Here is a 25,506-nt window from a genome sequence, read left to right as displayed (position 1 = left end):
TCCTCCCTTGAAGCACTAACTGAGGAAATCGTAAAGTTTCAGCATATGTGTTGACCTGAATGAGAATGGAATGCTGGACTTGTACTGGGAAGAGAGAGATACAGATCCAGTTGTCATGTTCTGGATAGAACACTGCTGTTATTTGGGATTCTGGGATTCTGTCAGATAGACCTGAGTTTGCACTGAGTAGTATAGCCTGATTAGTTATAGAGCTGCTCATCTTAGCAATAACTATTAAATATGAACATTGTATATGTTTTTTTTTCCAGCCAATCTACGAGCACCATAAAGCAAGCACAATCATACACTCTCAGCAGGACAAGCAATGATACAGATTTTGTTGTTGTTTTTTCACTAGATTGCCATAATGTACTTCTCCAATTTGAATGCTTTGTGCAATCTGGTTATTGTGTTTACTCCATGGTGTTCATTCTTGGTATCATTAATATCCTATTTTCTGGCTGAGGTTCTCTTTATTTATGATAATAGTTTGTTAGGTTTCTAAAGGATAAACAAATGTGAATACTTTAATGGTTCAAGTACAAATTAGTGTTGAGTGGCAGTCTTATGGCTGTTTCAGATCAGCTGGATATATTCATGGCCTAAACCCAGCTAGGTTCACTATTAGAGTAATGTTAAAGAGTGCTGAAAAGATAAAGACATTAGCTAGAAACCTCTTGATATATTGATGGTAAATGATAAAGATGACAAGAACAAATGACCAAGTGGACTGTGTTATCCTTTGTAACAATTCGTTTGGTGATACCATTTCTGTGTATGCACTCCCAAGCTCAGCAGTGCATGCATACTCAGTCGCTCAGTCGTGTCTGATCCTTTGCAACCCCATGAAGTATAACCCATCAGGCTCCTTTGCCCATGACATTTTCCAGGCATGAATACTGGAGTAGGTTGTCATGCCCTCCTCCAGGGGATCTTCCTGGCCTAGGGATGGAACTTGTATCTCTTGTGTCTCCTGCATTAGCAGGAGGATCCTTTACAATTGTGCCACCAGGACAGCCCTATGCCAAGCAGATATACCTATAATTCATGTAGTAAACTCACATCTATTCAGGTACCAAAAAGCCCAAAAAACTAAATTAGGTAAAAGCAACTTTTTGGTAATGTTGTAGAGTGCTAACATATGTAAATATGCCACAATATAATTTTAGTACAGTTAGTGTTTATATCCAAATGCTTTGAAAGGTGACAATGCATGAGCAAAAAGACTCTCTGTTAAGAACAAAAAAATTAATCAGAAACTCATTCCAAAGTTTAATTTCAATGTTCAGCTTCTTCCCCCTCATAATTCATCAAGATGGCATTAAAAGTTGTTCCATTCCTCTTTTTAGACTGATCATTTTAACTGTTCCGTCCTTAATTACTCCACCATGCAGACAAAAAGAGCCTGTGAAGCCTCACTCCCAGGCTTTTTGAGACATTAATGAATATTGCAAAAATTGTGTTGGGCCAGAAATCATTTTTCAAGATGGTTGTAATGAGAACCCCACTCCCCACCCCCACTACTGGCCATCCATCCCACATGCATTTCTTACAATGTATGGTGGACTCTTTGTTCCCTTCTCCTTAAAACCTGGGCGGACCTGTGGCCACAGTAGAAGTGGTGCTTTATGACTCTGAGGCTGGCTGTCTTGGGCCTGCTTTCTTGGATCCAGCCAACATGCTGTGCTCTAAGGAAATCCAGGCCACATGCAGAGAGCACAGGTAGGGCCTGCCAGCTGACAGTCCCAGCATCAGTGGCCAGACATGTGAGGAAGGAGACTCCAGTACCAGCTGCTTTGACTGAAACCAGGTGAGAGGTGCTGAATGACGGAGAGCAGCCTGAGTCCAGCCAACCTCCAAACCTGTGAAAGATGGTGTTAAGATGATTGCCATTGTTTAAAGAAAGACATGATCATTTGGAGTGATTTGTTATGCAGCACTAAATGGCTAGAAAACACATGCTTTTAAGTCAGACCTACTCAAGTTTGAATATTGACCCTACTTCCTGCTAGTGAGATGTGTCAGCCAAGATCTCAAGTTTCTCTAATTCTTTTTGTTCCTGTTACAGATGTTCAATCTGGAATATTGCAGGGGTTCAATGAACATGAGTTTCCCCTCCACCTCCCCTTCTGGTTTTCCTCCCTTCTTTCCCTCCCTTCTTCCTTCCCTCCCTCTCTCCCTCCTTCCCTTCCTTCTTTCTTGTCTTCCTTCCATCTTTTCCTTTTTGCTTGCTTACTCCTTTCCTCCCCTTCTTTCCCATGTAAATTTAACGGAGTGCAGCTGCTTTGGTGGTAGGCCATTTTAGATTGGAATATCTTAGTGCCAGGTGTGGATTTAATTGGACCCTTACTTAAAACGCAAGCAGTCAGAATTCAGGATGCATTTTTTTTTTTTTTTTTTTGGTGAAAACTGCTGAATCACTGGTTCCAAAATTGGCAGAAAATATGCTCAGACCTTCCACAGACAGTGTGTGTGGTATGATCAAGTGCCTTGGGGGAGTGGGGTAAATACATTTTTTTAAAAAGAAATGTTTCCATCAGTTCACAGTGAACATTATCTGAATTCAGTTCAGGCGAAGAATATCTTAAAAAGCTAGATAAAGGAAATGAAGGCATGAGCAACATGTTATTTGTAGGAATGACATACATTATCTCCTTGGCAACTGCAGGGTGGCATGCAATTTGGCGCTCTCCGTTGTGTCATCTCGGATGCCTGGAAGTCACTGTTTCCTATGGAAACAAAGGAAAGAACAACATGAGAAAAAGAGTTCTGATTTTAGTATGCTGAGAAAGTATTTCAAAACTGAGGGACCAGCAGGCTTCCACAGCAGAACCAGAACTCAAAATGGCGTTAAGTTTTCATTTATTAATTCCTTAGTGCTTTAGAATATGAGTGAGATCCAAATTTGTTTTGACCACACTGAACTTTTTATTCATGCTTTGCGATCAAATGATGACTCCAAACATTTGTGAGGAACTTTCAATGCCCTGGTGTGTAGTAAGTCTTTCATAAACATTAGGATGTCAGCATTATTCATGTTCATTTATCTATTCATTCAACAAATATTTGTGGACTGTCTAATTTGTGCCAGGCATTGTGCTGGGTACTGAGGCTCCATAAACCCCTTGCCTTACGTCTTATGACATTATTCTGCCATATTCACGGGATATTGTGGTAGTTCTTTGCTTGAAGTGACTCAATAATTTAGCCAGCATTCATTTAGCCTCAGCCTGGAGAGGTTATTATTACATAGGAGCTAAGAGATAACTAAATGAACCACATGGCCTCACACTATTGATGGGATCTCATCATGGCTTTTCTTTGGTCAGTGATTTCAGGGAACTTTCCTAGGTGCAGTCAGCTTGTTTTCATCACCAACTTCCAAGTGAATGGCTCCAAAATATTTATGATAGTGACTCATGCTCAATATAATTTCATTTGGTAGGTAATTTGATGAAATTGAATGTCTTAAATGAAGGAAATTCAGATTGCAACATAGCTGGCTAAAGTCGTAGTTTCCACCTTGATGAAATTCAAAAAGGTATCAACATTATAGAATGCTACAGGGGCAGCCAACGCAGTTGTAGTGGACTGCTTGATCACTGCAGGAGAATGATACACCGGTGACATGAGATTAAAGCCTGACATCAGTGCTGCCAGGATCACCAAGGTGCTCCTGGGAATTTGTCCACAATGGTGCTGGAGAGAAGGACTGTGGAACAGAAACCTGGATTCCAGAGTCCGTTCTTTCCAAGGATGATCTTGCTTTTCATTAATCTATCCAGTATCTCCAGAACGTGGCCTTTCCTGCTAATTCTATATTCACTCCCTACCTCATCACAGCAGAAGGTTATGTGCATTTATTCACATTTCTGAAACCTATTAAAGAATGACTATGAAATAGACAGCTAATGTCCACCAAAGAGTCTCACAGGAAAAGCCTTCTAGCCTGACTATACTAAATAGTGATTTCAGGTGTTCTTTTAGCTCTAAGGAGTCGAAGCCATATGGCTGATTTTATAATTTCAGCATTAAAATTAAAAACCAAATTTCACTTCCTGGATTCTTCTTCCCTGGGGTCTTATTTTACTATGTCCCTCTCTAAGAGCAATATTTTAGCTTAGAATTTTCTTGGATTTGTGGATATATTCATGGAAGATTTAAATAGCATTGCAGCTGTACAGAAAAGCTGTTCTCGTGTGTGCTTTGAAAATCAGCTTTTCAATAACTGATAGCTTTAGAACTGTGATTGAGAGGAAAAATCCAGTCCTTGTTAAACAAGCTATTTCAGCTCCTGGTTGCATGCTTCAAACCGTTTGAAGAAAGAGAGGCTCACATCACCTCATCACTTTGCTCCCAGAGAGGCAGGTTGGTGCCCATGGCCCTCATGCATTTTCTGTGTGGGAGCAGAAGGCAAGAAGAAGGTGGGGCTGGATCTGGGAGATGACTCTGCAGCTCCATAGCAATCACTCAGCCATACTTTTAAACAGGCAAATTCATGAAATGGGAGAGGAAAGGCATTTAATTCTGGTTATCAGTTAATATTCCAGGACTGACTCATTAAGCAGTCCATTAACTGCTGTAGTGGTCCAGGAAGTATAATCTGGATTGCATAAATGACTGTCATCTGGTTTTCAAGTGGATTTAAATGGGCTGCTTTTGGCTATATAGCTTTGCCAACTACTTATCTCTCGAGACATATTGTGTGAGACTCATTTTTGCTGTTTTGAGTGTACAGGAGGGAATGATTGTGTTGTTGATTTATATCAATACAGTTTATTCATTATTTATTATTTCTTCATTGGACTTATTTTTATTGAATATTCGTAGTGCTTAGTACTGTGCTAGTCACTGGGGGGAAGAAAATGATAAGACCGTATTGCAACCCCAAAGAAACTGTAGAGATGGGCTCTCATACATCATGCTGCATTGCTAGGCTGGGAAGAAACATCAAATGCTGTGTGAAGATGTCACAGCCCAGATGAGCCATCTCTGTGGTGGGAGATTCTGAAGAGGGTGGTGGGGCTGTCAGGTTAAATTTCTCAGAGGAAGCAATGACTAAGTATGATATCAGAAAACACAGAATGGAGGCAAAGGAGATGAGGAAGCAGAGTGAGAAGAAAACGTGCCAAGACCCAGAAGCAAGACAATACAGCTCATCCTTGTAGAACTAAATGAAGACATCCTGGCTAGAACCCAGGTGTTTTAATTGGGTTTCCCCCAAAGCAGACTCTGTTTCAAGAATTCGTGTGCAGGCAATTCATATTTAAGGTGATCCCAAGAAGCACTGCAAGGAAAGTGAGATGGCAAGAAAGACAATCCAATAAAGTATGACTAATGGAACAGATTTACCACTGTGTGCTCATCTCCAGAGGCTCTCCCAGAATATGTGTGGAACACACCTCAGAATTGTCCTGTTGCGGGGCAGAGAAGTTGAGGTACTTATTTATCAGCTCTTGCCTCTTGTTCATTATGTTTATTCAGGAGATATTAACTTTCTTCTACTTCTGGTCAAACCCTCTCTCCCATTCCAGTCAAGCTCCTGTAGACAGATCATTACTTAGAGCAGAAAAAGGTAGGAAGCCATCAGTGATGTCTGAGTAAACCGAACGAATACAGACCAGACACTCATAGCCTATGCTACACTAGGATCCCTGGAGTGGGTCCAGAGGAGGGTTTGGGAATAAATGGGGAGATGTACCTGGACTTGGAGGCAGGACCAGGTCAGGGAGAATGTTTTGTTATATAAGTGTGAGTGTTTCAGGAAAACAATAGGTTCCTAAGGATGTTAGTTCTGAGAACTTTAATAGCCTGTGTGGTAGCTAAGTGAGACATGTTGAATGCTATTCTGTGGCTTTGAAGAAGAATAGGCAGATTGGAAAAATCCTGAGGAAGTTGGATGGAAAGGAATAACACAGAGAGAGGCAAAAATCAAAGTTTTGTGGCTTGCAAAGTTAACTGGATTGTGTGCTAGTCTCTAAGATCTAGCATAGCGTACGAAGGTTGTGTTTGTTTGGATAAATATACTGAACTCCTTGGATATGAATAAATTTCTACCTGGTTTGACTTTGGTCAAGAGGGTTTCTTAAGGGTAAGAATTTGGGACTTTTTTCCACCTTTCATATCACCAGAGTCAGAACAGTGCCTGACATATAAATGAGATCAGATAAGATCAGTCACTCAGTCATGTCCGACTCTTTGCAACCCCATGAATCGCAACACGTCAGGCCTCCCTGTCCATCACCAACTCCTGGAGTTCACTCAGACTCATGTCCATCGAGTCAGTGATGCCATCCAGCTATCTCATCCTCTGTCGTCCCCTTCTCCTCCTGCCCACAATCCCTCCCAGCATCAGAGTCTTTTCCAATGAGTCAACTCTTCACATGAGGTGGTCAAAGTACTAGAGTTTCAGCTTTAGCATCATTCCTTCCAAAGAAATCCCAGGGCTGATCTCCTTCAGAATGGACTGGTTGGATCTCCTTGCAGTCCAAGGGACTCTCAAGAGTCTTCTCCAACACCACAGTTCAAAAGCATCAATTCTTCGGTGCTCAGCCTTCTTCACAGTCCAACTCTCACATCCATACATGACCCCAGGAAATATAAATAGGCACTTAAATATTTGTTGACTAATGCCTCTTGTGTTCCATAAGCCTCTTATCCTTCTCCATCAGAGGGCAGACAGACTGAAAACCACAATCACAGAAAACAATCCAATATGATCATATGGACCACAGCCTTGTCTAACTCAATGAAACTATGAGCCATGCTGTGTAGGGCCACCCAAGACAGAGGGATCATGGTGGAGAGTTCTGACAGAGTGTGGTCCACTGGAGAAGGGAATGGCAAACCACTTCAAGTATTCTTGCCTTGAGAACCCCATTAACAGTATGAAAAGGCAAAATGATAGGAACACCGAAAGATGAACTCCCCAGGTTGGTAGGTGCCCAAAATGCTACTGGAGATCAGTAGAGAAATAAGACCAGAAAGAATGAAGAGACAGAGCCAAAGCAAAAACAACACTAGTTGTGGATGTGACTGGTGATAGAAGCAAAGTCTGATGCTGTAAAGAGCAATATTCCATTGGAAACTGGAATGTTAGGTCCATGAATCAAGGCAAATTGGAAGTGGTCAAACAGGAGATGGCAAGAGTGAACATTGGCATTTTAGGAATCAGAGAACTAACATGGACTGGAATGGGTGAATTTAACTCAGATGACCATTATATCTTCCACTGTGGGCAAGAATCCCTTAGAAGAAATGGAGTAGCCATCAGAGTCAACAAAAGAGTTTGAAATGCAGTACTTGGTTGGATGCAATCTCAAAAATGACAGAATGATCTCTGTTCATTTCCAAGGCAAACAATTCGATATCACAGTAATCCAAGTCTATGCCCCAACCAGTAACGCTGAAGAAGCTGAAGTTGAATGGTTCTATGAAGACCTACAAGACCTTCTAGAACTAACACCCAAAAAAGATGTCCTTTTCATTTTAGGGGACAGGAATGCAAAAGTAAGAAGTCAAGAAACACCTGGAGTAACAGGCAAATTTAGCCTTGGAGTACAGAATGAAGCACTGCAAAGGCTAATAGAGTTCTGCCAAGAGAACACACTGGTCATAGCAAACAAGCTCTTCCAACAACACAAAAGAAGACTCTACACATGGACATCACCAGATGGTCAGCACCGAAATCAGATTGATTATATTCTTTGCAGCCAAAGATGGAGAAGCTCTATACAGTCAGCAAAAACAAGACTGGGAGCTGACTGTGGCTCAGATCATGAACTCCTTATTGACAAATTCAGACTTAAATTGTAGAAAGTGGGGAAAACCACTAGACCATTCAAGTATGGCCTAAATCAAATCCCTTACAATTATACAGTGGAAGTGAGAAATAGATTCAAGGGATTAGATCTGATAGACAGAGTGCCTGAAGAACTATGGATGGAGGTTTGTGACACTGTACAGGAGACAGGAATCAAGATCATCCCCAAGAAAAAGAAATGCAAAAAGACAAAATGGCTGTCTGAGGAGGCCTTACAAATAGCTGTGAAAAGAAGAGAAGTAAAAAGCAAAAGGGAAAAGGAAAGATATACCTATTTGAATGCAGAGTTCCAACAAATAGCAAGGAGAGATAAGAAAGCGTTCCTAAGTGATCAGTTCAAAGAAATAGAGGAAAACAATAGAATGGGAAAGACTAGAGATCTCTTCAAGAACATTAGACATACCAAGGGAACATTTCATGCAAAGATGGGCTCAATAAAGGACAGAAATGGTATGGACCTAACAGAAGCAGAAGATATTAAGAAGAGGTGGCAGGAATACACAGAAGAACTGTACAAAAAAGATCTTCACGACCCAGATAATCACGATGTTGTGATCACTGACCTAGAGCCAGACATCCTGGAATGTGAAGTCAAGTGGGCCTTAGAAAGCATCCCTACGAACAAAGCTAGTGGAGGTGATGGAATTCCAGTGGAGCTATTTCAAATCCTAAAAATGATGCTGTGAAAGTGCTGCACTCAATATGCCAGCAAATTTGGCAAACTCAGCAGTGGCCACAGGACTGGAAAATGTCAGTTTTCATTCCAATCCCAAAGAAAGGCAATGCCAAAAAATGTTCAAACTACCGCACAATTGTACTCATCTCACAGTCTAGTAAACTAATGCTCAAAATTCTCCTAGCCAGGCTTCAGCTGTACATGACCCATGAACTTCCATATGTTCAAGCTGGTTTTAGAAAAGGCAGAAGAACCAGAGATCAAATTGCCAACATCCGTTGGATCATGGAAAAAGTAAAAGAGTTCCAGAAAAGCATCTATTTCTGCTTTATTGACTATGCCAAAGCCTTTGACTGTGTGGATCACAACAAACTGTGGAAAATTCTGAAATAGATGGGAATACCAGACCACCTGATCTGCCTCTTGAGAAACCTGTATGCAGGTCAGGAAGCAACAGTTAGAACTGGACATGGAACAACAGACTGGTTCCAAATAGGAAAAGGAGTACATCAAAGCTGTATATTGTCACTCTGCTTATTTAATTTCTCTGCATAGTACATCATGAGAAACCCTGGGCTGGATGAAGCACAAGCTGAAATCAAGATTGCCGGAAGAAATATCAAACACCTCAGATATGCAGATGACACCATCCTTATGGCAGAAAGCGAAGAACTAAAGAGCCTCTTGATAAAAGTGAAAGAGGAGAGAGAAAAAGTTGGCTTAAAACTCAACATTCAGAAAACTAAGATCATGGCATCTGGTCCCATCACTTCATGGCAAATAGATGGGGGAACAATGGAAACAGAATATACTTTATTTTTGAGGGCTCCAAAATCACTGCAGATGGTGACTGCAGCCATGAAATTAAGATACACTTGCTCCTTGGAATAAAAGTTATGACAACATAGATGGGCTGTTAAAAAGCAGAGACATTTTGTCAACAAAGGTCTGTCTAGTCAAGGCTATGCTTTTTCCAGTAGTCATGTATGGATGTGAGGGTTGGACTATAAAGAAAGCTGAGCACCAAATAATTGATGCTTTTGAACTGTGGTGTTGAAGAAGACTCTTGAGAGTCCCTTGGACAGTGAAGAGGTCCAACCAGTCCATCCTAAAGGAAATCAGTCCTGAATATTCATTGGAAGGACTTATGTTGAAGCTGAAACTCCAGTACTTTGGCCACCTGATGTGAAGAAATGACTCATTTGAAAAGACCCTGATGCTAGGAAAGATTGAAAGTGGGAGGAGAAGGGGATGACAGAGGATGAGATGGTTGGATGGCATCATTGACTCAATGGACATGAGTTTGAGTAAACTCCAGGAGTTGGTTATGGACAGGGAGGCCTGGCCTGCTGTAGTCCATGGGGTCGCAAAAATCGTACATGACTGAATGACTGAACTGAACTGAAATGAATGAATATATGAATGGATAAATTAAAACTTTGTTATGCTCCTGATTCCTGTTGCTGTATGGGTCTTCAATTTAGATAAAAATTTGAGAAATAGACATTGATTTTATGATACACATATAAAGATGGTAATCTAAGCCTCTGGACTAGTTTATTCATTTCCTGAAGACTGGAAGAACTGAAATGTCTGAGGGTTGAGCCCTCTGGAAATGTAACATTTTAGGATTCAGTAGAGGAAGAGTATTCCACACTGAAGAGAGTATTAAATGGAACATGCCTGGATTGTGGAATTTATTGGACCCATTTAACAGAGAAAGAAATAATCAGCAGTGTTAGATGCTGCCAAGGCAGTATGTAAGATGCAGATTTTAAAAGTTCTTATTGGATTAAAACACAAAAAGTTGCAAGGGAAAGATGGGAAGGGAAATTAATAAACAGTGGGTTGAAGAGTAAATGACCAGGGAGAAGTGGAAACATTAAGTGTAGAAGATGTTTCCCTAAACTGGCAATGATAGAGTGGAATCTGGAAGGGATCAAAGGTTAAGGAGTTGTGGGACTTGATACTTTCATCCCCTTCTTTGTAACATGAGATAAATTTTAGTATGTTCTATGTTGGGAAAGTGCAAATATTTTTTAATTGCTAGCATGATTAAGTCAAACAATATTCCCAGGATTGTTGATTTTATGCTCTCCTCAAACATCCATCAGCCCAGAAGGAAACCTTTTAAATGGGAGTTCTTACTTATCTCTTCCTACAACTGTCAGATCAAGGCAAGTTGGGTTTTAGCTGATTCTTAGAGAAGACAATGGCACCCCACTCCAGTACTCTTGCCTGGAGAATCCCAGGGACGGGGGAGCCTGGTGGGCTGCATCCGTGGGGTCGTGAAGAGTCAGACACAACTGAGGGACTTCACTTTTCACTTTTCACTTTCACGCACTGAGGAGGAAATGGCAACCCATTCCAGTGTTCTTGCCTGGAGGATCCCAGGGACGGGGGAGCCTGGTGGGCTGCCGTCTCTGGGGTCGCACAGAGTTGGACACGACTGAAGTGACTTAGCAGCAGCAGCAGCATTGCTCTGAGGAATGGAGATGACTGTCTTCACGGAGGAATAGGAAATAGCATGAATTTTGAAAAGAACACCCAATGTAGTGTTCCCATATATTTCCAACATTTTCTGAGGTAGATATTTACAGTATTCATTCAACATTAGTTCTATTGAAAACAATACAATAAATATCTGAGTATAGAAATAATGGAAACTTCTATTATAATAATTTATCTCACAGGGACTATCTACATTTTTGTTCTAGAATATGAATAACAATATCAAAATGATATTTCACAAGTATTGATCACTTACCAACTTCAGGTAAAGTGTTAAGCACTTTATGAATACTACTCCATCAATAACTCTAAGAAGTTATCATTATTATCTTCATTATACCCAGGAGAAATATGTAGCACAGAGAGGCTAAATAATTTCTCCAAGGTAACCCAGCTAGTATTTAGAAACTACAGTTCTGACATTGGTTTTTAACTTTCAATATACTGCCAACAAGGATAAAAATGAGGATAGATATTTGGCAGCTTTCAGTTTTAGAATTTATCTTATAGATGTCTGTAGAGGGCAAGGGCTTCCCTGGTGGCTCAGTGGTAAAGAATCTGCCTGCCAATGCAGGAGACGTGGGTTCCAACTCTGGGTCAGGAAGATCCCTTGGAGAAGTATACAGCAACCCACTCCAGTATTCTTGCCTGGGAAATCCCAAGGACAGAGGAATCTAGTGGGCTACAGTTCATGGGGACCCAAAAGAGTTGGACACGTCTTAGCAATGAAGCAACAACAAATAAAGGGCACATTTCCCTTGCTGCATACCAGATATTTGTGTCTTTTAGTTTCTGGCCTGCTAGGCTGAAGTGGTTATGTTGGTGATATACATTAATGTGCTGATGAGCCATTTACCATAAATTGCAACTCAGCTACTGGTTTAATTCCTGCTAAATTTGCAATCTGCCTTTACTGAAGTGCAAAATTGGCTTTCTTGTCCTAAAGTGGTAGAACATGCAAAAGAGTCTAATACCTTATTTTCTAGCTCAAGTAAGATTATCTAGGCTCAGAGAAAGTTTTAAAATTTTCACTTTGGATGAACAGCTGTTTCAACATGAGAGCCTTATTAAACACCAAATGGTCTTGCTAATACCTCATTGAAAACTACAGGTAATAGCATGGCACTTCCTCCTCAGGACAAGTCACATTATTTCCTGGAGAAAGTCCAAATGGCCTCAGCGATTTGTGGGGTTATCTGTTTGACAACTTGTGTTGTGGTAGAATATCAATTTGTTCTGCTGACTGAATATGCTGTTTTACTATAGATAGAGATTTGTAATGAATTGTGTTTAAAAGGTAATTCAACATACGCTTTTATGACCAATTGACTGTGCTTCCATTCGTAAAGTCTAGGGAATTGGATTGATGTTTAAAATACAAGAGCATATGCAATAGGTACTTAATGAGTCCTTTTCTGCTACATGCACATGTGTGCACACATTTACTTTATATATAATTTGGCACATGCGTTGTTGAACTTCATTTACTTTAATTATTTGCAGATAATTACATGTTCTCTTCCCTGGTGGCTCAGATGGTAAAGATTTCTCTTGCAACGTGGGAGACCTGGGTTTGGGAAGATCCCCTGGAGGGGGGCATGGCAACCCACTCCAGTATTCTTGCCTAGAGAATCCCCATGGACAAGAGGAGCCTGACAGGGATGGGAGCCTGACAGTCCATGGGATCGCAAAGAGTTGGACATGACTGAGCAACTAAGCACAGTTTGAAGAATCATTTTCAAGTCAGAAACTAGAGCTAGTGTTTATGTTGATATCTTCCCTGGATTACAATTAAAGTTGAAATTGCAGTGTCCTATGAACCCGAGGGGGAGATGTTTTAGTTTTTCCATAATTTTGAGTAGCAATTTTATAAGCATCTTTTGAAAATTATATATTCAAACTGAATGTAAAGTCTATGGAAGGAAGTTGGAACACAGCTTCTTTTTTGCAGAACTTCATAAAAATGGTTCATCATACAGAAGATGTGTATTTTGAATGACGGCGATGGTTCATTTTTCACACAACCCAAAGAGAAGTTTTCTTCAATTAAAAAGAAATTTTGCACTGCTAGTTTACTTTTGTGGTTAAGATAAAATTTTCTATACAGTAAATCACCTAAATGTGGACCTATTTGTAAATATTTATTTAGGCCTGACTGTAGACTGTAGAAGGTATATGGGAAACAAAGTATTATCTGTAAGCATATTATGACAACTAAGCACCAAAGAAGTAGGGCAAATATTAGGAAGAACAGAAAAATTCATAAGAATTTTACAATTTTTACACATACTGGAAAGGAAGGATTAATCAGAGGAAGATTTTTTTGTGGGATAATGTGGGTCAAACATTAGTACAGTAGTTACCTTATAATAGAAATTGGATTAATGTAACTAAAATCCAAATCTGAAAAACCAAGCTGTTTATAAATGTCGCTTAACCTGGTTTGGGTTGTGTGCACATATTTCAGGTAAGTTATGCTTTCTTTCAACTCCATTAGGGTAGCTTTCTAACATGGCAAATTAACATATATTCTGTAAGCAACTTCCTGAAGTGGCTAAAATTGTTGCTTTGGGATGCAGATTATGACTGTAGCTCATTTTGACTGTCTGGTCTTAGAAGTAACCAACTTTCCAAGGCTTCAGTGTCCTTATTGGGAAAATAAGAATATTAATACTATTACCTGGGTGGTTGTAGATAATGTTTTAGGTTATTAGTGTAGGGCTTGGTCCATAGTAAGTGCTCAATACATGGTAGAGATGTTGATAAAGATTCAAGACTTCTGTTTGGCAAGTGCTAATATCAGACATTAATTATTTAGAGTAGCCTGTGAATGTGAAGCATTGCTTTAACAGTCTATTTCAAGAAAATACAAGGGTAAAAAAAGAAAAGGAAGATTTTAGAACGTCCTCAAGGGATTTCAAATTTTAACTGACAAAGAAGGTTATTGGCCTTCTTTATCCTTACACCATAGAGAGAAATCTTTGAAAATTGTCCTCCTGCCAGCAGGCACTTTGTTCCTTCCTCTAGCATCCCTCTTCCCTATGGTTAATACTTGTGTGTGCGTGCGTGTTCAGTCTTGTCCAACTCTTTGCAACCCCATGGACTGTAGCCTGCCAGGCTCCTCTGTCCATGGGATTTCCCAGGTTAGAATACTGGAGTGGGTTGCCATTTCCTTCTCCAGGAGATTTCCCAACCCAGGGATTGAGCTTGTGTCTCCTGCATTGACAGGTGGATTGTTTACCAAAGTTTACCAAGTCTTAACTGCCATCTAGGAATGTGGTTAAGACTTACTCATCCCTAAATTTCAGCTTATATGTTACTTTTACGAAGAGACTTTCCCAGCAGTCAGGCTATGTCATGTACTCCCTAATTAAAAATTTTTTCCATGATAGCATTTATTGCTTATTATAACTTCTTAATAATTCCTGGTAGAAGTTGTAAGGCCTGTGCCTTTTCACCTCTGTACTCCCCATGCCCAACAAGATACTTGAAAATTTAGACACTCAATACATATTGTTCAATGAATGAATGAATTGGGTAAATCAGTGCCTTTGATAAGTCCTTCATTGCTTTTCAACTTAAATGTGGATATTCTGTTACTCATTTCCAACAAGAGAGGAAGCATACAACCTAAGCCTTTTTTCCTAAAAATAAATCTGTTAAAGTCATCATGAATGTTTAGATTCAGTGGGTAAACATTATCTAATGTTCCAAAGAAAGTTGGCTTCCTTTAGGTAAGGCTCTTGGCGCATCAAAGGCTTCCTTAATGCAGAATGGTTGTGATTTTACTAAATGACTTGGCTGCTAATTCTTCAGCTTTAGAACTTTCTCCCCAAGCAGAAGTACACTGCAGATCTAGTCCTGATAAATTATTTCTTTTTAGACATTGCCCCTGTTGTCTTTGCTGATGCAGATAAAATTGTGACTCAGACTGCTTGCTATGCCAGCCTCCTATAGGATTGGCAGGGATCTGAATTTTTCTGCATGGCTATTTATTATAGCACAATTTCATTTTGATCAAATCATATGAAGTCTATATTAAGAAAAGCATTGTCCAAATGTTTTCTAAGTTCAAATACAATTTTCTGAATATTTTCAAGCTGAAACAAATCATTTTCATAGGATGATGTGGTTTATTAAAAAAATGAATTTGTTTGGACACCCAAGTTAGAAATTAAAAACCACGGTAAGATTTCTTTTGTAATATTTTATCAGATATCTACATATATTACCTTTACTTTTAAGGATTAAAAATATCCTTAATATAAAATATGAGCAAAAGTTATAAATTATTTTTAATGACATTTTTTCAATACTTAAACACATATATGTTTTGAAATCCATGATACATGTACATACACTGTCACATGAAAATCATAATCTGAAAGGAAAATAAAAATATTTTATGAAAAATATTGAGTAGTTAAAGAAGGACCTGGAGCTAAGTCCAAATTAGAAGCTTAAATGAAAATCCTGGTTGACTCAAGTCCTCTGATTAGGATTAAGGAAAACTGAAAGGAACTCAAGAGATATCGCGGAGAATTCATATCTAAGCAACTCTGACCGGTTTAGAAAGATGATGTCGATGCCCTCCTGGTGGATATATGGAAGTGTTTTCATTCGTTAAGGACAAAATTAAAAATGTTACAAAGAAATCGATGCTTAATTCCTGTTAAAAGCATCTCAATTTCTCTACATATCTTACCTTAACTCAACCTAGGATTTGGGGGGTTATCAAAAGAGGATACTCACTCAGTGGAGAAGAGAGAACAAACTAGAAACAAAATACCTGAGAAGAGAGAACTGTTTAGGTTTTATTTTTTTTTTTTCTATGAGAAAAAGTTAACATTCATTATTTTAAAATATTAAGATGTATGTCTTAAATTTATTAAAGTTAGACGATTATCTTAGATTCCTGTGGTTGCCATAGCCAAATAACATAGATCAGTTGACTTAAATAATAGAAATTTATTTTCATATTTCTAAGGACTAGAAAATCCAAGATCAAGGTTCTGGCCATTCAGGTTTCTGATGAGAGCTCTTTTTCTGTTTGCAGACGACTGCCTTCCTGCTGTGTCCTCATATGACACAGAGAAAGGGTTTGCTGGCGTCTCTTTCTCTTTCGTAAGGACATTAGTTCTGTCTGATCAGGGCTTCATTCTTATGACCTCATTTAATATCACTTCCTTAAAGATCCTATCTCCAGTATAGGACCTTGAGGAGTTAGGCTTCCAACATATGAATTTTGAGGGGCCATAATTCAGTCCACAGCAATGATTAAAACTTTTTAATGTTTCACTCTTTACCTTTTTTGACATTTGTTGCCTTCTGCTATCCCCAGTTTGGTGTCTTTCATTGTCTCATTTCTTCTAATTTAAATGTGGAAAAAAGTCCTTTGGCTACTGTCATTGAAATAAAAAAAATAAAAAGAGTGATACTGTAATGCCAGACCAGTATTTCCACAGATACAACTCTTTTTAATATTCCATTATATTGAGAAAGTGGGCCAGCCAAACTGAGTTGCCAAAGTTCTAATTGTGAGCCAACTTTCTGGGTATGTCTTTTCATAGCATAATGAAGTGTGAATATCATCCTACAGGTTGGATTACAACAGTTCCTCCAGTCTTGTCCCTGGTTACCAGTTTCTAGACTTTACTGGTAGTTGGAATGTTTCAGAAAGAGATCAGTGAACTGATAAGTTAATACATGAGATGCTTTATAAAAAATATAATTCACATCTTTTCTGGACATTGAAATACTTGTGGCTATTGTTTTTCTTACATATAGCTTTGGCATATGGTTGTGGTGTGGTTGGTGTTCAGTCAGTAAGTCATTTTCAACTCTTTGCAACCCCAAGGATTATAGCATGCCAGGCTTCCCTGTCCCTCACCATCTCCCAGAGTTTGCTCAAACTCATGTCCATCAAATCGGTGATGCCATTCAACCAACTCATCCTCTGTCACTCCCTTTTCCTCCCGCCTTCAATCTTTCCCAGCATGAGGATCTTTTCCAATGAGCTGGCTCTTTGCATCAGGTGGCTAAAGTACTGGAGTTTCATCTTCCACATCAGTCCTTCCAATTAATATTCAGGGTTGATTTCCTTTAGGATTGGCTGTGAGTCACTCAGTCGTGTCCAACTCTGTGACCCCATGGACTGTAGGCCACCAGGGTCCTCTGTCCATGGGATTTCCCGGGCAAGAATACTGGAGTGGGTTGTTATTCCCTTCTCCAGGGGATCTTCCTGACTCAGGGGTCGAACCCAGGTCTCCTGCATTACAGTCAGATTCTTTACTGTCTGAGCCACCAGGGAAGCCCATGATTGGTTATGGTAGTTGGTTAATTAAAAGCATGTTAGCTAAGTGTCAGGTGCAGAAGAACCACTTGGTAAAAATTAACCATTATTGCTGCTGTTGCTGTTTTCCTAGATGAGCTTTTTATATTTGTCTTATACCATAGGATTTACTTTAGTGTTAATTCTTAACTTTATTATGTCTAAAATGTGTTTTAATTTCATTATTGCATTTTATATTTCCTTGTATTTATTCTTATTTTTGCTAGCAACATCCCTTTTCATGGCTGACTTAATCACAGACTGTCTTTAGCTCCCTCTACCTTTCTGATTATTCAAAACAGGCACATTATTTTTATAGAAACATAGAAAAAATTTTCTAAAATCTTGTTGTCTGTAATGATTTGTTCTTGAATGACATATCTTTTTATTTCAGAAACAGGATCTTGTTATCTGCCTTCTGAATTATTTCTATACAATATCCTTTGATGCCTACTAGGTACTGAGTGCCTTGCATGCATTATCTTATTTATTCCTAATGAGGAAGGACCATTATTACTCCTGTTTTAATAAGAACTTTGAGGTTTCAAGAGATTTAGTAAGTTGTTAAATATCCCACAGCTGATAAATGGCAAATTCAGTGTTCGAGTCCAGGACAGTCTGATTTGATGGCTCACAATTCAGTTTAGCCAATGTTTCCCATTTTCTGATCCCTGATGACTGGCGGTAGCATAACTAATAAATAACACGTCCTCCAAATAGGGTCGGAGAAGGCAATGGCACCCCACTCCAGTACTCTTGCCTGGAAAATCCCATGGACGGAGGAGCCTGGAAGGCTGCAGTCCATGGGGTCGCTGAGGGTCGGACACGACTGAGCGACTTTACTTTCACTTTTCACTTTCATGCATTGGAGAAGGAAATGGCAACCCACTCCAGTGCTCTTGCCTGGAGAATCCCAGGGACGGGGGAGCCTGGTGGGCTGCCGTCTATGGGGTCACACAGAGCGGACACGACTGAAGCGACTTAGCAGCAGCAGCAGCCAAATAGGGTGATGCTGAGTTTTTATCTAGATCCCAGGTTATTCCTATGAACAGTTGGAGTGATTTTAATGCTGCTTTCATCATTGAGCGAGAGAAGATCTATCCTATTCAGTGTTTGCATTTGGAAAAATTGAGCAGATGATGCTTTGCCCTCTACCCTCTCCACTTTTATGTTGGCAGTATTGATGAAAACATCTCCTGGAGCAATTCCAGGTAGCATTCTTGTCAGGTCCAGGACCACTTGATCAAGCAGAGAACGTCTACTCTGATTGGTGAAGTGTCTGACCAAGAAATTTCCTCTCCTACAGCCATCTATTGGAGAAGGCAATGGCACCCCACTCCAGTACTCTCGCCTGGAAAATCCCACGGACAGAGGAACCTGGTAGGCTGCAGTCCGTGGGGTTGCTAAGAGTCAGACATGACTGGGCGACTTCACCTTCACTTTTGACTTTCATGCACTGGAGAAGGAAATGGCAACCCACTCCAGTGTTCCTGCCTGGAGAATCCCAGGGACGGGGGAGCCTGGTGGGCTGCCGTCTCTGGGGTCGCACAGAGTTGGACACGACTGAAGCGACTTAGCAGCAGCAGCAGCAACAGCCATCTATTTCACCTACAAAGTCTTGGCAAATAAAAAGAAGCACTAGGAATCACTGTGAAATAAAACTAACCAAAGATCACTTATCTTCAAGAAACCCTACTTCTTTCAACTTCTAAATATGCAAGACAACATGAATGAATTCTGTAAGACCGTGTTCTCTGGTAATTCCAAATTGAAGATATAAATTTCTTATCCCAGTGCCTGATATTGAAAATAATATTTCTACAGCTTATGGAAATGCAAACACTGAATTAAAAGCTAACATTGGGAGGAAATGAAATACAATAAATAGAGAACTCGGCATTTTCATTTCTACATTTTGTTGTTCAGTGTGTGTTGGAATCCCCTGGTAACAACTGATGAAATATTTAGCATGTTTATTTGTAGGGAATGTTTTTCATTTCTATTTGGTAACATCTTAAAAAAAACACTACTGAGGGTCTTCCATGAATCATTACCTTGGGATTTAGTTTTTCATCTGCTCTTACCATTTATTGTTTATTTCTTTATTAAATAAGATGTGTGTCTAACCCCTGAAGCCCTGTCAGAACAGGCCTTGAATAAATGTCTTTGCATTATTGGATTTTTTTTTTTTTTTTGGTATGTGACTCATTGATATTCTAGAAGATAAACCTGTTCATTATTAGCCTTGTTTGTTTTTCATTTAGAAGGGTTAAATTACATTTTATTAAACTTCATTAGCTTTTCAAATAAGCAAGATGAATGTGGCTTGCGTTCTGCATAGTCACTTTATCTCATTGCTGCTAGAGTAATAAGTTGAGATGAATTTTCTCTTTGCAGTTGATAATACTTCTTTAGAAATCTTGTCAGATCACAGTCATGATTGACGAATTGCTTGGATTTGCTCCTGTTTGCCTGTTGCTGCTTTAATTTGTTGGTAATGTTTAAATCTGCCACCTCGCATCTCTATCCGACAGTTTCCCTTGCTTCAGGCTATTGTGACTAATGACAAAATGATCTCAAACTAAATCCTTTTTTAAAATTCAAGTGAAGCTTGGATGCTTTTCTTGTTTGTAACCACTGTACGTCTGCTGAATACTGATAGAGATACTCAACCCTGTGTATGAAACATAACCTCACTCTGACTGACACATTAGTGGTTCCAATACTTGAAGGCGGTGTGGATATTATTCCTAGCGAGTCCTGTGCCAGTTAGGTCAGCAGATTTCTCAATCCTTTTAGAGTTTGTCATCAGGGAAAATGACAACTACTTTTTACATTGAGGCCCTTGAGACATCAGTGCAAAATAACTTCAGTATCATTTGACTGCCTGGCAAAGAACAAAGATTTAAGCCTTGAATCAGTCTAGTTCTTCTCTGCTTTTGTAGGTTATGATATTTAGAGTATTGAGACTTCTTAGGCATTGTTAGTCAGACCTAGGTTCAAGTCCAGATAATTTATACACCTTAGGTGTTATCTGCAATATTATGGACATATGTGCATAAACAAAGAGATCGTCATCTGAAGGTCAGATAGAAAGTTTCTGAAACTTGCTCTTTAATCTGAAAAGGAGTCTTGACTCTGTATTATATCCATTTCAGTGAAATTCATTAAAAATGAAGTAGATGCCTGCTATGTGCATTAGCCTACTATGATTAATAACATAGCTTTCTATCCTAGAAGTTCACTAATACTGTAAAACTGGGAATAAAAAGATTTGATTTTTTTTCAGATGGTAATCCTAGTGGCATACTTCATACTGCTTCCTCTACTTTCATAAAGTCTCATGCTTCATTGATTCTTTTTTCCAATCACAGACTGATCCTGCCTCTTTGACTTGAACTCACTGTTTTCTCTAGACATATTCTTCAAGTCTGTGCTTACATTACTTTGATATTTAAAACTTGCCAGGTAGTGGGTAGTGTCAATATAATTTTCAAAACGTCAAAAAAGTGAGTCATACAAATATGGAATTAATCTATGTCAAGGTTTTGTCTAATTCATTAATTAAGGGGGATACTGCTGCTGCTGCTGCTAAGTCGCTTCACTTATTAGTAAAACTGGCTCAAAATCTTTTTGGGGGGAATGCCTATAAGTAACCATTATTATTGTCATTTGAAAAGAATACTAGAATGAGACTGCTAGATTAGATTCAGAAGTAGTTAATATCCTTCAGGGAGTCAAAACCATAACCTTTGGTGCTCCTTTCTACTGAACAGTAATCTATAAGTTAATATGTAACTCACAGTGTTTGGGGTCAAATCCAATATTAAATAGCAAAATCAAACTCAAGTATACTCTCCAAGAGACTTGATAATCCTTGGGTGGGCTTTTTAAACCATGCTCCACAATGACATTGCAGGGACATGCTGTATTCCTTTCTGATTTCCAAGTCTTGAATAATTTTTAAACAATATACTTGACTATTACAAATACTTGACTAACTCCTGTAGGTGTAGTTTATGAAGTTCTTTAATGTCTCCCCCATATTTGAGTATCCAGAGGCTGTACAACATGGCAGAACACTCAGTCAGTCGCTCGCTCGGTGACTTTCATCCACCATAACCCTTCTTCTGTGATTCTTTTCTACTGCTGTGAGCTGCATGTGTGCTCGGTTGTGTCCCATGGACTGGGGCCCGCCAAGCAATTCTGTCTATGGGATTTCCCAGCAATAATACTGGAGTGGGTTACCATTTACTCCTCCAGGGGATCTTCCCGACCAAGGAATTGAATCCGCATCTCTTACATCTCCTGCATTGGCAGGCGGGTTCTTTACAACGAGTGCCATTTGGGAAGCAATCAGTTATATTAGAACATAACTCACAGTTGGTATTTCAGAATATTTCAGAAGGATTCTAATCTGGAAGAAAGGAAGACAGGGTCCTACAAATGTTCTTGTGCTTCCTTCTGAGGCACAGTTAAGTCACTTATAGTTTCGCCTTTTAAGGTCTCACTTTTAAAATTCATTAGGCAGGATTGAAACAGTCTGTGGAGCTAACTATTCCATATTACTGAGGCAAGGCTCTTCTGAGGACTCCACCAAATACTACATAAATGTTGAGATTTCCACTATGTCTGGAGGGAACATGCACTCTTCCTGGCTTGGTATGTGCTGCACACTGTTTTTTCTAATCCTGTAAGGTGGTTCTTTTTGCCTTGGGTAGTTAACTCATACTCAAAAGTGGATCTGTGCAAGCAAAATTCTCACTAGGGATCTTCAGGATTTGGGGGCATTTTTTTTTCCAGTATCAAATTCTCTGCTATTTTTTCCTGTGAATTCTAGCCACCTTGATTTCATCACGTTCTCAGCTTCATCTCCTCAATGTAGGGGGTCTGTCAGATTACTCGTGTATTCTCTTTTCCTCCACCACAGCATGCAAACTGAGTTTTGTTTTTTCTCTCTCAGTGATTGTGTCCTGGGTTCTCTAATGCTCAATCTCTTAAAAAACAGCTGTTTTACAAATGTTTTCTTTTTTTTTGTCATTTCCTATGAGACAGTAAATTCAGTTCCTGTTGCTCCATTTTGGCCAGAAGCAGAAATCTCCAGTTCTTAGAACTTAGTCTGAGGGAAAATAGGAGTTTCTAAAGATTATGGGCAACCCAATTTCTGGTGGAAGAAGGCAGTATGCAAATATCATGCTGTATTTGAAAAGATGTATTTCTCTTGCTTCTCCAATCAGCCCTTTATTACTTTCTTCCCTTCTTTTCTTAGAATATTTAATATTTTGCCACAGCTTGACCCTTCATTCTATTTTACTTTTTCTTATATTTTTGATTGCATCATGTGTGTGGGAGTGCATATTATCTTCCCAATGATAGTATAAACTCTTTAAATGTTGTGGATATACCTTATCATTTATATTTTTCATCTTGAATGTAACATCTTAAAATTAATTCTGTAAAGAGGGATTCAAAATCTGAGGATTAATCAGGTGATGTTTATAATGTATCTTGTATAGGAAAAGCACAAGGCAAATAATGATACCTTTAGCTTTTAGGTTGATGTTAATTTTGGTTTCACTTGTTTCCACTCAAATTATGTGACATATGTGAGACTACAGTTTCTCATGAGTTCAGCTGCAACCTGTTTAGAAGAATACTCCAGGCTGACATGAAAAATACTTCCTAAACCTTTTCAGATCCTGCTTTGGCTATGCCTGTTGCAAGGCTTTTTCTTCTCTCTCTACTCAGGGAACTTGAGGCCATAATTCACAAGTCTATGAGATATGTATGGACTGAATGCTTTCAACCTGTTCAGTAAGTGTAGTATTGGAAAGATATTTTACATGTAAAATAAATATTTCTCTGTAAAGGGAGCTCACAAGTAATTTTGTATAATATTATCCATAAAGTTCCTTGCAAGTTGGCTCCTTCTAATCATCCACTTGTGAGCTTTTCTTCATCATGTGTCTCTCGCCTCTGTACTTCTCCATCTCCTTACCCACCATTTATTTTGTAAAATGGTGGGAAAAGAGGGTGGAAAAAGCAATTACAATATACCCTTAGTATAACTTAGAATAAACATAATTAAAGAGGAAAGATTGTTGCAAAAAGTCACAGTATCTTCTAAAGATAGACATGATTATTTTGGGAATTGTTTGAGCAATTGCTTTCCTTCATTAGTATGGACAATCTATAGTTGGTTCTATGGTTATTTATCATGCCTGTCAAAATATAAGAATTTTAATGCTTACCATCTGTATTCAGATATAGTCTTGTTCTATACATAAAATCATTTTATGGAAAATGGTGAATTTCATTTTGATTTAAACACTTGGTAAATAGTTTGAACTCAGATATTAATGAATGATATGGTGATGATATTTATATTATAATACAACAGTTTGTTTAAAAATTATTTTCCTTTCTAGTCACATTATTAATTGTGGTGAAAAACTAAAATGCATTAGGACTTCTAGATTTTATATAATAACGTCAATGTAAGATTATGAAAATAATTCCCAGAGATTTAGAAAGTAAAGTTTTGGAGTTCCTGTCATTTTAAAGGAATATTATACACATATAGATGGCTATTGTTTTTATTCTGTGCACAAAAATAGATATCATTCTTGTTTATAAAGCGAACATTTACTAAACACATTGAAATGTATACAGCATATCAGTAAAACTGTAGAAAGATGTTGTACAGTTATCATCATGAACCCTTAAAGTAAAATCAAGTATAACTCTAGTTCAAAGTTCTAAAAGCCTAATCTTTCCATAGATTTAAATTCTAATTATTCATAAGGATGGAAAATATTTTGAAATAGAAGATGCTTCATTCAGAGTTTCAAATATATATGTGTCCTTTTTAAGTTAGATATTCTTAAGCTTTCACAAAAAGCTGAATGACTGTAGCACATTAATAAAGGCTTATGAAAACAGCTAATTTGTAAGTATTTGATCCATTTAAATTTTGTATAATTGCATAAAATTATGTAACCAATATAATTTTTAATATACCTTTTCAGAACACAAATGCCAATTTGAGCATGAGAAAAAGAGCCAACGCCTTGGTTCACTCTGAATCTGATGTTGGCAGCAGAACTGATGTGGGAAACCATTCTAGCAAGTCTTCCACGGTTGTTCAAGGATCTTCTGAAGCCACACCACAGTCTTACTTAGCTTCCAGTCCAAACCCATTTAGCCGTGCAAATGCAGCTGAAACTATATCTGCCGCAAGAGCAATTCCATCTGCTCTTCCTTCTACTCCTAGTAGAACTGGGTATGTGCCCCGACAAGTCCCAGTTGGATCTGCTTCTACCCAGCATGTGTTTGGATCAAGACTGCAGCGAATTAAGACCACAGTTAATAGCATAGGGACTTCTGGGAAGTTGTCAGCCGCTACTACTCCCTCTGCTCCACCACCTTCTGGATCTGGCACAAGTAAAATAGACAAATATGCCCGCATTCTCTTTCCAGTAACATTTGGGGCATTTAATATGGTCTATTGGGTTGTTTACTTATCTAAGGACACTATGGAGAAATCAGAAAGTCTAATGTAATTTTGTTGCTATAGTAGTTTCCTAAAAGATGATGAACTTCACACAGAATGTCTTTTTAAATGTTTTTAAAGATAAACAACTGTTCTTTACTAAAATAAAAATTCCATGTAATTTTTCCATTTAAAAAATTCAAGCCAGTCATTGGGAGAGTTAATTAATTCCTTAGTGAAGGGAAAGTGAGCTATCTTTCATTTCAGAAAGATGATTTAAATAGAATCAATTCAGCATTCAAATTAGATGGAATACAGACTATCCTGAAAAGTTGGGACAAGCAAAACAGGGCTATTAGAGATCCATGGTGCATATTTATGCATTGAATTTTGAAAATAGTCTATGATATTTTCTAATACACACTATGAATATCAACCAACCACCCTAAATTTCCCAGTGGCACTGCTCTTAATCGGAATCTTTGGATATGATATGCCACAGTAACTTCTGGAGATCCTCTTAGTATCTTCAAGAAAAGGACTTTTCCTCTTATACGAAACATTTTTAAAAGGAAAATGGAACACAACAAATACTGACCAATAGAGTGAAACCTCTGCTGCAACAAAGACAGAGACCAGGAGAAATGTGTTCCTGCCATGTGCTGGCCAAACAA

The 25,506-nt window shown here is 38.6% G+C and overlaps 1 protein-coding gene across 1 annotated transcript in view; it reads left to right on the top strand.

Moving 5' to 3' along the window:
• The window catches only part of GABRA4 (gamma-aminobutyric acid type A receptor subunit alpha4), a 74,601-nt gene extending 49,588 nt beyond the window's left edge, over positions 1-25,013 (top strand). The window contains exon 9 of the mRNA XM_055588476.1: positions 24,369-25,013. Within this exon, the coding sequence (XP_055444451.1) occupies positions 24,369-24,902 (534 nt within the window). The 3' untranslated portion in view covers positions 24,903-25,013. The remainder of the gene's footprint in view (positions 1-24,368) is intronic.
• Positions 25,014-25,506: the final 493 nt, after the last annotated feature.

This window comes from Bubalus kerabau, chromosome 7, assembly GCF_029407905.1.
Source record: "Bubalus kerabau isolate K-KA32 ecotype Philippines breed swamp buffalo chromosome 7, PCC_UOA_SB_1v2, whole genome shotgun sequence".
NCBI lineage: Eukaryota > Metazoa > Chordata > Mammalia > Artiodactyla > Bovidae > Bubalus > Bubalus kerabau.
Note: the sequence above shows the minus strand (reverse complement) of the source record. Positions and strands in the feature narration are given on the sequence as shown.